This window comes from Rhinolophus sinicus, chromosome 1 (genome assembly GCF_057876585.1).
Source record: "Rhinolophus sinicus isolate RSI-liver-muscle chromosome 1, RSI-T2T, whole genome shotgun sequence".
In the NCBI taxonomy this organism is placed as follows: domain Eukaryota; kingdom Metazoa; phylum Chordata; class Mammalia; order Chiroptera; family Rhinolophidae; genus Rhinolophus; species Rhinolophus sinicus.
Window position 1 is genome coordinate 69,253,693 of NC_142501.1, and position 15,469 is coordinate 69,269,161.

Here is a 15,469-nt window from a genome sequence, read left to right on the forward strand (position 1 = left end):
CCTCAGACTTTGGATTGACATAGCTGGGTGCGTGGTGGGGTGGGCGGGCCTGTTCTTAATCTCGGCCTGGAGTTTCATAGTAATGGGGGACCACGGGGAGGAGAATACCGCTTCTTTTTAATTGCTCCGAGGACAGCTGCCAAAGAGATGCAATAGTCCCACTCCCTTTTGGGGGCCAGGGAGGGGTCGGGTTGTTTCCGCCATGTTGGTGAAGGCGAGGGAAGGCTACTGGAGCTCCAGGACTGTCGGCTCTGCTGGCTCAAGTCCGCCATATTAATAAAGAGAAAGGGAAGGTTGACCACCCCTCCACCCCACCCAGCCACCCCCCCACACACACACAGAAACACACGTCTTCTTCCTACCCCGCTCCCACGACTCAGCTCAGTGGGCCCTTCCCCTGCCTCACTTGCCCAGTTTCTGCCCGAAAGAAGTGTAGCAGCCAGCGCCTCAGAACAGGCTAAAGACAGCGCCGAATGAGGGGGAAAGGGAAATGCCGACCAATTGCGCCGCCGCGGGCTGTGCTACTACCTACAACAAGCACATTAACATCAGCTTCCACAGGTAACCTGGGCAGGGAGTGGGGGTGAGACGGCAACGAGAGCTGCTAGACTGAGTGAATATTGCTTGTGTGGACAGAACAGGAAGGAGGATTCTAACTAATTCTAACAACTTCACTACCTAGGTGGTAGCAGGGAAACATATTTGCTCTGTGTGTTTCTCAAATCTGTCCAGTGTTTCTCTCCCTTCGGGCAAGATTTATTCCCTTTAAAAGAAATCCAAGTTCTGTACGGTTATAATTCCTAATAGAAAAAGTGACAGGAGGATACCTTTATTTTCTACTTTTTTACTCCTATATATTAGACCGGTCTTGACATTAATGACGCCGTAGGAGGAAGAAAGATCTTCCTGTTCAAGTCGGCAATCACCTTAAAATCCTACTGTGTTACCGTTAAAAGTAATAAATTCTCACGAGCTGAATTGACATGGGAAGCATTTAGATTTCTAATAGTCACGTACAGTAACTCTGCGGAGGAACTGTCATCACTGATAACCACTGAATTAAGCAATGTCAATGAAACTACAAAAGACAAGTTTTCTATTCTTACTGGAACAGAGTAATAAAAAGAACCTAGGGTTTGTTTTTCCTTCCTTTGCTGGAAGGACAATCAAAATTCTTTAGTTCTGTCAAATCAGAACTCTTGAAAGCACTTTGAACACTACATTAAATATAAGTACTCGGTAAATATTTACCTTTTCTGCGAGTGCCTGCCTTGTGGCTGAAGAAAAGAAGCATTAAAAAAGTTAAGTGCAAACAGTTATGATTTTACATACTTCACAATTTAATATGATCTTAGAATGTAGAAAATTATGTATTTGACCTTTTCCCTACCTCATTATGAGTAAATGTATCCATCTTATTAAAAGTTGCCACTTTAAAAAAAAAAAAATCTTTGTGATTTTTGTTTTTCAACTATTTCATGCAAATGTAGTGCTTTATTCATACACGCATTAAATGTGTACCGAGCTCTTATTTGCCTGCCATTGTGCTAGGGATCCAGAAAATTCTTACACTCCTGGAGTTTAGAGTGTAATGAGAAAAAAAAGACATAAATAATTAGTTAAGTGCCACAGAAGAGACATTCAGGCAGACCCAACTTAGCCTTAGAAAGTCAAAGAACACTACCCAAAGGATGTGAAATTTCAAATGAGACTAAAGGATGAAGATTTGGTTCTGCATGCTTCTTTAAAGATTTCCTATTTTATCCAGTTAGTATTCGAGAAGCCAGGGAGGGATTAGATGTGCATATTAAAAGGCCCGCTTGGCTGCAGTGTGGAGAATTGTATTATTTAAAGTGCTGGTCAAGCATCATCAAAAGATGATTTTGATAAGGAAGGAGCTTATTAAAGAATGCTGTTTCTTTCACAGAGAAATTCTGCTATAATGTCAACTGAACTAAACAATACTTCATTGCTGGCATCACGAGCACTGGAGTAGAAGAGTTGAGAGTTGATAGAGAAAAAAACAGGAACCTGTAGTAAAATATTATATTACTAATAATCCAGTGGCTTAGACTAGAGTGGTACTAACAGTAGGGATTGAAGGAAACGGACAGATTTGAGAACTGTTTGAAGAGAAACTACTGTATTTGGTAATTTGATGTGGAAGATGAGGGAAAGGGAGGAGTCAAGGCACCAATAATGTTGAATTTAGGAGATATATACAGTAGCATGCATACCTCCTTTCCATATTTGTCCATTTGCCTCCTATGAAATTAACATTTTCATGTGTAACCCGAGAAATTTTGGCCTTAAAATAACAGTTATAATAAAAATACATTTCCACTTCATATATACAAATAATATTAACTAACTCTTCTCTGAGGACATTGGTATACTTCATCCCCATGTACAACTTATGTTGCCTAAACTTGACTGTCTCCATTTTTCTTATCTGTTACTCCGCCTACTCCGGTGTAAATCTCAATAATCTTCTGAAACTGCGTTTGCTAATATGAGTTGTCACGCCTACATTACTTTTTCATGGCATGTGATCATTTCCTTCCTCAAATAGTCTACTTTCATTTGACACTAATTCTGTGGTTTTCATCTTACTTCTTTGGCCTATATTCAGTCTCCTCTACTCACCCCGACCTAGGTCTTCACACTCTTATTAAAAAGATTTCAACTGTTCCTGTAGTCTCAGTTAACATTTACTTGTTGATGCCTCCCAAGTCAGTATCTCCCGTCCAAATCTTTCTAATGAGTTCCAGACCTATAGGTAAGGTGTCTCAGTATTTCCCGGGTCTCTCGTCAGTTCCTCAGATTCACATCAAAACTGTACTAATGAAATTGCCTCAAATTCCCTCAAACCTACTCCATTTCTCATATTCCCTTTCTCAGTAAATGAAAATACCATCCACCCAGAAACTGGGAAGTCATCTTTCCTTGACTATATTCCTTCTTGATTGGATGATTGTAACAGCCTCTTAACTGGTTTGATGCTTCCATTCATGCATTCCTAACCTGTCTTCTGTAATCAATGATGTGTTGCTAAATGTTCAATAGCAGGATCTCCAGGGTAGGGGAAAAGCCCTGATTTGTAGTATTTTCCCAATTTCTCTGATGTATTAATAAATATTTCTACCATGGCTGGTTTCAAGCTACCAACATGACATCACTGATCACAGAGTCGGGAAGAAATGTAAAGTACCACACTATATAACATTTATACCATACAGATATAACAGACATAAATAACCTTAAGAGTATAGATAATACTAAAATAATTAGGAAGTGATGGGTGTTTAGTATATATTACCTTTGTTTTTAATTTAATGGCAATTTTACATTACTTAATTTTTAATGGATGTTTAATAACCAGTTAAAACATTTTCTGTTAACAATCAGCTCTCTAAATTAGGCCTTCTAATGGATAATGGTTAAAGTTACTCTTTAACTTAGAGTTATAACATTTCATGTCATAACACTCTCCCCAGTCCCCAAGAAACTTAACAATCTTCATTACTCCCACCCTAATTCCCCTAGCTAATTCCTACTACCCTCAGGCCTCCTGAATAGATTAGCTCATCCTATTTTATGCTTCCATGTTACTTTGTACTTACCTTTTATAACACTCATGATACTTGTTATTTTATAATAATAACAAATAGCATTTATTTACCATGTACTATGCAGTGGGCTAAGCATTTACTCACATTGTCTCATTTAATCCCTAGAACCACACGAAGTACCATTATAGATGATAAAACTAAGGCCCAAAAAGGTTGAATAACTTGCCTAACGTCACCCAGCTATTATGTGAAGGAGCAGGATTGGCGACCTGGTTTGACTCCAGAGACAATGTTCTCAGCCATTCTTTCCTACTGCATCACGCTGTTTGATTTTGTACATTCCCCATTACAGTATACCCTTATCGAAGGTAGATACCATAAAAGTAGGTCAGATTTGTTTACCACTATGTCTTCAGTGCCTAGGACAATACTTGGAATGTAAGAGACATTCAGCCATTTATTAAAGACCCAAGCAAAATAGCACTGTTTACAATACTGAGGTGTTTTCCAAAACATCTAATATTTTTGAAAGTCTGTTTCTGTTATTGTGTAGACAAAAATATAGCCATCTGTTAACACCACCATGTTAATTTTTTAATAGTTACAGTATCATTTATTATTACTTAAATTCAGCTTACGGGCTACATCTACCACCCTTTGAATATGCTGAGAAAAAGCCCAACAACACATGCAAAACATGATTAAGGTTGATGCTGTAAAAAGAAGTATCCAAAACCAAATGTAAAATTGTTCATTATTTTTCTAATACAGATAACTAAGATTATTTAGTAATGGTAAACTAACCCCATTAGTTCATTTATTCATTGATTCACTCAGAGAAGTTCATTGAGTGCTTACTTAACAAGATAAAGCAGTGAAAAACAGCTCCTAACCAGGAGCCTGGTGGTAGATATAGAAATGGAATAGAATATAGTGATGTTAGTTCTATATAATGCAGGAACCTCCAACCTAGTCTTCTGATCATGAAAAACTTCTTTAGGAAAATGGGATGCCTAAACTGAGTCTTCAACGAAAGAAATAAAATTTAGTCAAGTTAAGGTCCAGTTCAAGACATTCCGTAATTGGGGAGCTAGTTTTAAAAAGAGCTAAAAAAAAAAAAAAACTTTGAAAAATATTATCTGAAAGATAGTCTTCATATATCTGAAGTCTTAGACAAATGATAATATAAAGATAGTACTTATTCTGAGTCTTTATTGAGGCCCCAACAAGAAGAAATTCATCAGAGCAAGTTTAATGCTTGTAAACTAAAGCTTGATTTTTAGCTTAGGCTACAGGAAATATTTCCAAACCATTAAATATTAGAACAGAGATCTCTGAAATGAGAATAACTTATTATGAAAACGTGAGGGCTAGGCAGAGTAAATTCTCCATCAGAGGTTTCTAATGAAATAGAAAAAACATACATGGAAACATGAACTGTAGAGTTACATACAAATGTTTATCTTCAGATCAGTATGTTTGGGGTTATAGGATAGGAACAGGAGATGGTGAGTGTGTTTACCAGTAAATCTGGGCTTTCATCTCTTTGTGCCCCTATTGCTGGTAATTTGAGCAAACCTGGTATATCTGATATAGCCAAAGCTGTTACCTAGTGAAGCTTCAGTTGTGGCTTCTAAGCCACATGATCTTCTAACATTAATGGTTCTTTTTAAACACTACTTAGTTCATAATACTTAAAGAATAAGATAGTCAAAACTAAAGAAGAGTTAAACTCAAGCTTGTTACATGTGAAGGTTCATTCTTGTTTCCAAGTCAGTCAACACAGTTACCACTAGAATTTTCAGACAGCCCATTATGTTTTTCTCTTCCTTAACTGGGTACGTATTAGTGTATTTTATATTTGAAATAAATATGAAAGGAAAAACATTCCTGCTGGGCTTATCAGAAGCATTTTACTTTTTGTAGTAATTATGCTTTCTATTGTACTACAAAGATATATGCAGTTTAACTGCATGGAAGTACTGAATATATATATATATGTATGTATGTATGTATGTATGTATATATATTATATGAAGCAAATTTTTGTTGAGTCCTTACTGTTTGCAAAGCATTGTGCTAAGAGTTAAAGAGAGATGAAAAGATATAAATTGATCCCTGTCCTCAAGAAACTTACAATTTACTTTTATTTCAGTTGAAATTTATTAAAATGAAAAAATTACAAACCAGTGTGGTAAGTGTCAAAATGAAGGAACGCAGAGGAAGGAATACCAGAATTTGTCTAGGCTTTCCTTGATAAAATTTAATCTGTAGATATCTGATTTGTCTTGCCTATGTATATCATCTTCACAAAGCATTGTGAAGTTACTCCTGCTTTTACATGGTTCTATGTAAACTTGATCTGGATCAGTTTAGTCTTGTTTATTTTTACTGCCCATGTTAAGAACTAGGTTAGGAAGAAAGATCTCTTTTTAAAACCCTGAAAAATAAAACCATTGAAGTCAGTTTTTTATTATAAATTTTTTTACAACTTATAAAAATTAGCATAAATTGGTTTCTGTTCCAGTGTCAGGATATTGGGACTTTAAAATTTTTTTTATGTAAGATGCTTTTAAATCATCACCTCTTAAAATTTCTTTTAACCATTCAGGTGCAACCAGAAATGTGGTGGTTGAATGGAATTTGAGTTGCCTTTTTTTTTTTTAAGGTTTCCTTTGGATCCTAAAAGAAGAAAAGAATGGGTTCGCCTGGTTAGGCGCAAAAATTTTGTGCCAGGAAAACACACTTTTCTTTGTTCAAAGCACTTTGAAGCCTCCTGTTTTGACCTAACAGGACAAACTCGACGACTTAAAATGGATGCTGTTCCAACCATTTTTGATTTTTGTACCCATATAAAGTCTATGGTACGTAATGTTTTTGGTTTTTTTTACCCCATTTTTAGCACCTGTTCCTTTTTGTTTATAAAATAGAACAATTCAGAATATCTTGTAATTTATGTGTGATGATATGTCTCAGGAAATTTGCAAAATTTCCTCTTGTCCAGTAAAGGTGCAGGTAGAGTTAGAGCTCAAGTCTCCTAACTCCAATATTCTCTCCCTGATCCAAATTGTTTTCCTATACTGGAATTTTACATTACTGCCAGTTATTATCAATAACTGAACCATTAAAACTGAGGAATCATGAGTAATGAAACCTCCAGCATCACTCTGCTCTAATTTTAAGATGTCATACCAAAACATGTTCTAAGTTCTTTAGGAGCATTGCACCCAAAGAATGCCAGAGCTCCAAAGAATGTAAGTTCAGAGAGAGATACAATAGAAAACTTCATAGAGCTCACATTTAGGCTGGGCTTACCCTTAGAGTTTGGAATTTAAGAGACGGTTCTTGACCTTGTACAGGACAAATGCAACAGCATGATAAGAACAAAAGCCAATGGGTTGAGGGGTGAGTGAAAAATAATCAAATGTTAGCAGTGATATTTAAAAGGAAGGAGAGAATTAAGATATAGGATGAATGTCTTAAAACAATGTTTTATGTAGTTAGGGAAGATCCAATCAGAGAGGAAAAAGCTAGCTGAGAAAGAAAGGGTCACCAAAAGTTAAAAAGGAATAGAATAAACAAAAATAGAGGGTTGAAGTTTGAAAACTGGGACTGGAATTTTTTTCCTCTGAGAGAGGAAAAAAAATACTGCTTTTCTAGAGTTATTTGTGACAGTTAAATTTGTAAATGTACATGCATTAATATCTGAACGCGAAGAAGAGTATATGGTGAACTAATTATCACAGATTAGAAAAGCTCCAGAAGGACAAGACCTTTTGTCTTTTTTACTTCTGAATTCTTAGCACCTCAAATAGTGCCTGGTACATAGTACACACTCAAATATTTATTGAACTTTATACCTTACTTTTGACATTTTGATCATTTATTCATTCAACAAGTACTTACTAAACTTTACATTATCTAAACTTGACAGAATCTAAGTTGAATGCTGAGGCTATAAATATCAAAAAAAGTCCCTGCCAATATCCCTAGGCAGACGGAATACTAAATGTAGATTTTGTGAGGACAGGAACCATGTTTGTCTTATTCACCTTTGTGTCCCCAAGAATTCATAAATAAATTTCTGTTTCAATAAATGTTTCTTGCATGAATGAAAGACACAAAGTTATGAGGTTATGATATAATCTGAGAACTACAAGTAATTTAGTATGGCTGGAGTAGAAATCAAGATCACAGGTGGCAGAATGGGGTGACATCCTAAATGGTAGAGTATGCCACGTAAAGATTTTTTTTTCCCTTTGGATAATGGGGAGGCGAAGAGGAATTCAGCCAGTATAGAAACATCAAATCTGTTAGAAAAATTATTCTGATAGCAGAATATGAATTAGTGAGGATCAAAATGAGATGAAAATCAATAAAGAGGTTTTTAACATTCAAGCTAGATATGATATGAACCTGATGTGGACAGTAGCATTAAGAATGCTAGAGAGGAGATGATTCATGATAGAGATATTTAGGATATAGAATTAATAGAACTTGATGACTAATTGAATGAAAGTAATAAAGGGAAAAAAGGGTCCTTAGGTTTCTGATTTGAGCAAAAAGTTTCTAGCAAGATTTTAAATCCTTGAATGGAAGCTGTAACTGAACAATTAATAAGTAAATCTATTCAGAAGCTTTATACTTAGAAATATGTTTTTATTAAGTAGGACCGAAGGTCTGAAATATTAATCAATTGAGACAATAGTATTTATCTAAAAAAGAGATCAAATTAGTATCACAGATAAACCAAATGTCTCAACACGTGCTATTGGCCTTATTGAGAAAATAGCAAAGGAATTTTAAAATCTCCATAGAATCATACTCAATAACTTGGAAGTGAACTTGGATGGAATTCCATTGTCTATTTCCAAACCAATGTTTGTATTTCTCTGGAGAGAGAAGACAAAAAGAAGTAAGTAGTTGGAATTAATTCAACCAGTTGAGAAACTTGAATCCATGATTACATGAGATGAGTTGCTGATGTTTCCTATCTTTTAAAATTACTTTTAAAACAGCTGTTACACAAAACTAGACAAAATTTATTTACTTGTGATATTCCATAATTTATGTTCAACAATCTAATTTTATTTGGCTCAGAAACTCAAGTCAAGGAATCTTTTGGAGAAAAACAACAGTTGTACTCCAACTGGACCATCTAGTTTAAAATCAAACATTGGTAGTCAGCAAGTACTACTTGAACACAGTTATGCCTTTAGGAATCCTATGGAGGCAAAAAAGAGAATAATTAAACTGGAAAAAGAAATAGCAAGCTTAAGAAGGAAAATGAAAACTTGCCTACAAAAAGAACGCAGAGCAACTCGAAGATGGATCAAAGCCACTTGCTTGGTGAAGAATCTAGAAGCAAATAACATATTACCTAAGGGCACATCAGAACACATTTTACCAACTGCCTTAAGCAATCTTCCTTTGGAGGATTTCAAGATTCTTGAACAAGATCAACAAGATAAAACGTTACCAATTCTCTAAAACAGAAAAAGAGTACCTTCATTTAACATTAGCCTGCATATAACTTGATGCCCTCCATTTATTCAAAGGTAAAGACATTTAAGAAAATTATGCCAAACTTGGGTATTTAATAAAGTTTTACTTGAAGTAACATTATTACTGTATAATTTATGAAGACTTGATTACAAAAAAATGGAAAACTTTTTATTAAACTTTTGTTTGAAAAAGAATGGAAGTGCCTTACATGAGAATTACATAAAAATTTTGTTGTATGTTTGCAAGATGTGTTCTGTTTTTGTCTTTTTAAACTACTTTTAAAAGAACAGTCTATGACAAGTAATGTGTTTAATTTATATTAGAAAAAAAATTTGTGTACCAAAGTTGGGATATTAAATTCTAAATAAGATGCTAAGTAGGAGTTAACAACATTAAATATGACTTTAAAACTGCTGGGTTTTGTATTAATTATTATTAGCACTGTGATTTGGAAACTACAGAAAGAAAAGCCTAAGGTACAGGACAACTTTTTTATTTAAACTTTCTGTATCTTTTTAACAGTAAAAGTGAGCTAATCGTGACCTCCCTTATAAAAATATTAGCTTTTAAAATAGATTGTAAAATATTTTGAAAATATTTTTTAATGTGAAGTACCCTTGAGTCATCCAAGTTTGGTAAGGCATCAAGTCCTCAGACTAGTAAAAACTGGTAACATTTCTAAGAAAAATGTTGTGAAATAGAGATTGGGATGTAGCTTTTACCTTAATTAAACAAAAAAATAACTGTATATACTATTTTACTCACAATAAAAACAATACATTTTTAATTTCAACATTGGTTCATTAATAAGCAAATATGCTGCCAAGTTCCATGTTAAGAACTTCTTCTGTCTTCATGTATGTTGACACCAAAACTTTTAAGCTTTTTTCCTCCATAAACCCATAATAGAATTTAATCATAGAAAAGTACTTACCATATTATATCTTTAAAACTTATAACTTTAAATGGAATCAGTTTATCTTACACATCTTGCTTTTTATCTCCTTTTTTAGTTGAGAGTCAAATAGAACAACCATACTGCATAAGGGAAATGAAATGTAATTCTCTATAAAAGTACATCTGTTAATAAAGCTATGCAAGTGCTAATTATTTTACAAAATAAGATATCAGAACTATTCTTGTAATTGCCACTTGAACAACTAAAGAGCTTGCCTTACTTCACCAGATACATGTTTAATAAAAACACTTTCCTTCAAATAGCTTTGATCAAATCATGCAAAAATTTATTAAAGAATAATGAAGTTAGTTATTCAATCCTGATTCAAGCTTCGGACACCATCATATGAAAGTAGCATACATCTAATTATAAATTGCTGTAAATCTTTTTATAAGGTAAATGTTACTTGATGAAAAAAAAATATTTTGCCAATTTTTTAGGTTGCTGGTCTTTTTTTTATGATATTGCTTGGATCCTACGAACAATCTTTTTACAGTATTAGCATCCTTCTTTTAATAAGGAATGCCTCCCAAATAACTAGAATTCACAAAGGCAAAGGTAGGAAAAGTATGTTTTAGTTATCAGGCGCATACAACAAATATTTATGAAAATCCTTTTGTGTATATTGTAAATCTTGTTAGTCATTTTATCTTTATCTTAAATAGTGGATGTAGCTCCTTGGAATTGTCATTACATGTTGTTGTTTTTTTCAAATATGGTTTCAAATATCTTTTCACCAACACATAATCATCAGCAAACACTGACTGTACCTACTTTATACCTCAAAATAAGTTAAGCAAATAATTATTTAAACATAAAGTATGTTTTCCCTATGTAGACTCGCGGTTCACTACTGCTCCCTAATACAAAAGAAAACACTAATTAACGAAGACTGGTTACCATCTACAATAATATCTTGGTATCTAAAACAAAAACATAAAACATGAAATACAACAAGGTTTTCACAAAGTTACTTAGTCTTCATTATTATTTGTTGAGACCACTGAATAAACTGCCACTGAGTAATTTTAAAGCAATTTTTTTTGGTGTTTTCTCCATGTCATTATCATGTTACTGTCCTGATAACATCCTCCAAACTCTTCCTGCATCAAATTATTTCATTAACATACACCTGTCTACCTTAAAACTAGTCTCATGCATAGAAAAAAAACCTAAAAGGAATCTTAAAATCATGTTTTCAGTTTATTGATAAACTTATCACTTTGACCATATACCATAAAACTAATCAAAATAACAACTTTTCCCTCTGCTGGACACAACACATACCCTCTGTTCACTCATTTTATGTCTGCCATTCATGCTATGCCTACTAGGCAGTAACCTCTACAAAAAGAATCAGCAAAAGCCTAGTAACCTGATATAAAGATGAATATGATCCGATTTACTGCCGGTAGGTTGCTCAAAGTCTCCTGAGAGAAAAAAGCAATGTTTTTATCATACAACATGATAAATGTTTTAAAAGGCATATATGTGGAGGTGCCTTGGTAAATGGTGTTGAATTAAAATTTAATGAAAACATAAACTTCAAACCTTTTTATAGTAAAATACTTTTCTTTTGAAACATTTCTTCTTATGACTTAACCAAATTGGTGTTGACCTGAATTACATAGTGTTTGTTTTTTTTTAAAGATTTTATTGGGGAAGGGGAACAGGACTTTATTGGGGAACAGTATGTACTTCCAGGACTTTTTTCCAAGTCAAGATGTCCTTTCAGTCTTAGTTGTGGAGGGCGCAGCTCAGCTCCAGGTCCAGTTGCCGTTGCTAGTTGCAGGGGGCACAGCCCACCATCCCTTGGGGGAGTCGAACCAGCAACCTTGTGGTTGAGGGGACACGCTCCAACCAACTGAGGCATCAGGGAGCTCAGCAGCAGCTCAGCTCAAGGTGCCGTGTTCAATCTTAGTTGCAGGGGGCGGAGCCCACCATCCCTTGCAGGACTCGAGGAGTTGAACCATCAACCTTGTGGTTGAGAGCCCACTGGCCCATGTGGGAATCGAACCGGCAGCCTTCAGAGTTAGGAGCATGGAGCTCTCACCACCTGAGCCACCAGGCCGACCCCATACATAGTGTTTTATCTTAAGATATTTTTTTCCCTTTAAAATGTACACTGAACAAAGTTGTTAATGATATATTTGTTAACAGGAAAACAACTAAATACTACATCAAAGCCAAGTACTAGAGTTTATTTGACACTTGATATTTTCATGAAATAACAAACCCTACCAACACAGACCTTTAAAAATATTTTAGTTCACAGTCTTCAATTTAACAAAGCACTATGGCACCCATTAGTTCTCTTACTTGTTCTTTACAAATATTCTGTGTGCTAGGTGGTATCTCCAATTTACAAGTGAAGAAATGTTGAACACCTGAAACTATTAAAAAAATGTTGATGTAATTACCATTCACACATTTACTATGTGCCTACTGGCACAAGGTATAGAATGCTACCATGTTTCCCTGAAAATAAGACGTAGCCGGACCATCAGCTCTAATACGTCTTTTGGAGCAAAAATTAATATAAGACCCAGTCATATTTTACTATAAGACCTGGTCTTATAGTAAAATATAATAATATATTTTATAATATATTATGTAATGTAATATATAATAATATAATATAATACCAGGTCTTACATAAGACCGGGTCTTTATAAGATCCGGTCTTATATTCGTTTTTGCTCCAAAAGACAAATTAGAGCCGATGTTCTGGCTAGGTGTTATTTTCAGGGAAACACAGTAGTATCTAGGAAATTCTAGATTGAACACTGGTCTTCAATCTCCAAATCTCTGCCCACCACATTACAACCCTCTGTTAAACATATAAATCATGTCATTAAAATAGGACAAGTAATGTGTCTCAAAACACTAAAATAGAAAATTGTATAAATACAGTGAAGATAGTTTAAGAAGTCATTGTTGATCTTTTCTAGGTAATCTTTATAATGTTGGTATTTTATCTCATTTCTCAATGTCAGAATACAGGTAAATTTTAATTTTGGTATATGTATAGAAAAGGTTAAACTTTACGCCAGAATATGGGATTCTTTTGGTATTTAGACAGTTGTAAACTTTCTAAAATGATTTCATAATGTGTATTAAACAATTGCATATTGTATTCACAAAATGTAATGAGTATATGGATATTAAAAACTTTTCCAAGGACATTACAATCATGCCTATTATTCCCCAAAAATGTACTTGAACGTTTCTGTGGAAGTCCTTCACCCTAAATTGATCCCCTAAAATAGTTCTGTAGAAGTTCTCCCTAAATTAAAGCAAATTATAATGATATGTAAAGTCTAGCAGAGGAATTATCATTTTTGTTGCTCAAGTTATACCTAAACATACATTACAGATTATTTGCACTGTTTTAAATGCTGGTATTGCAATTTAAAATAGGTATAGGAAGTGCTATAAAAATTATGTCTAGTCTAACAACAATTTGAGGCTCACACAAAGATTTGTAGATATCATTATGAAAGCATTGTTTTAATAACAAAAGGAAATGGGAGTTTTCTTTTTTCTGATTAAAATATTGTTTAATACTTCAATTCAAAACATACTATCTTAATATTCACTAATAGACACCGAGCAAACTAGGATGAACCTGACAGACATGGTCCCTGTCCTCAAGGCTACTGGAAAAGGGTATGCCCTTTTCCTAATGTCCTTTTAAAATGAGTTGAATCTACTACAACAAATCAGCCTTCAATTTGCTGCCTAGGTTTTTAAAGTTTGTACTCCAAAAGTGTTTTGGTTTTTTTTCAATCTTTGGGTTTCATGTCAAGAAAGCAGATATGTGTCTATCTTTCAGATGAACTTTAAGTTTAATAAATAATATTTCAAACCTATCTCTAACTCTCTAGTCTCTTGAACTTCTTTTCATGTTCTTCTTAACCACCAAACCTTTACAAATTGCCTTTCCCTGAGCTTGGTCACTTGACTAACTTCTTGTCATCTTTCGAGTCTTAGGTAACTCTGACACTCCCTCTTGTGTGACACCTTCCTTTAACATACCAAAGTGACAAGTGTTTTTACTCCTTGAATCCTGTTTTATACTAACTTGGATAAAGTAATTATATCATTATAATGTAATTGTCTACATATCTATTTTCATGTTCCTTCAAGGCAGTGTATGCAGATGTTTTGTTTTTTTGTTTTTGGGCCTCCAGAGTCTGACATGTAATATATTAGACATTCAAATATTAGCAGATTTCAGAAAATCTAAACCATTCCTTTGGTTTAGATTCAAAAGCATTGTACATAGAAACCACTGACTTCCTAATAGTGCTAAATGCTTTTTGCCATTGGGATGATTTTTATTATCGGTGTCTATCCAAGTGTCTATCCCAGAAAAATCCAAGCTTGTTTATATCAAAGAACATAAATAGGTATTATATTGTGACATTTAAAGGTTATTAGTGCAACAATGAACTTTCAGTCTGCTGCTCTGATTATTACAGAAATTCTCAAACTCATGTTTTCTAAGGGAAGGGGAATCTGTGGTAAAACAGAATTAACTGTTGGAAAGATTCAAACAAAAGTGTTCAAGTGTCTTAACATCTCAGAGCATTTAATAATACACTCTCACAGTCCTATGAGGATATCAAACTTCTTAACCTTAAATTTGATCTGAGGTATGGGCGGTGTGTAGAAGGTAGTATACGCACTAATATCTTGACGAATATAGTTTAGGAAATGCTTAACCAGAAATTCTCTGTTGCTAGAGAAGGGCTTTTAAAGTAAATGGAAAAAGACTGTTGAAATTTTTATGATTGTCAAAAGTCTGTAAGAATCATCAGACTATAAAATCATGGGTATTTTTTAAAGAGTAAGTATATCTTAACTATATTAATTCCCACAAATTGTTTCAGCCTTAAACTTGAATAACTTGTTGATGGAGAACAAGAGCAACAACTGGACACGGGGAAAAAATGGAAGAGAAATATGCATGTGAAGGCTCAATCACTGGCATTATTTGTTATTTCCTACGCATTTTAGCTAGTCACGAGAAAAGAGAAAATCATCCCTGACATCCAGGAACTAGTCTGACACATCTAAACTTCAATGTTGTTAGGAGAGGCCTGACACAGGTAGGCCATGATTTTCTGCTGGACATAAAAATCTCAAAACACCAACATCAGACAGTCTTACCCTGTGATTGTGATGAAGTGGGGGATGGGGGAAGCAAGACTGGTTCATAATTTTGTCTAAGCAGAGACAAAAAAACAAGGTCAATATTCTAAACCACAAAATTATTAATTTTTACTATTAATAATAGTAATTGTTATCATTGCTAATGGCTAATCAGCTTTCTGAGGTAATCCAATGATTTACTTGTGCTGAACAGACTTCAGACACATACTGGGCACATAATATATTTCTACATAAAGACCACAGATGTAGTCTAGTA

At 34.2% G+C, this 15,469-nt stretch overlaps 1 protein-coding gene across 1 annotated transcript; it reads left to right on the plus strand.

Annotated features, from left to right (window-relative positions):
- Positions 1–36: 36 nt before the first annotated feature.
- THAP2 (THAP domain containing 2) lies at positions 37–13,220 on the plus strand. The gene is given in 4 exon segments (XM_019748946.3): positions 37–561; positions 6,241–6,436; positions 8,673–9,051; positions 9,054–13,220. Coding segments are annotated over 4 exon segments (681 nt in total). The 5' UTR covers positions 37–490; the 3' UTR covers positions 9,089–13,220.
- The last annotated feature ends 2,249 nt before the right edge of the window (positions 13,221–15,469 follow it).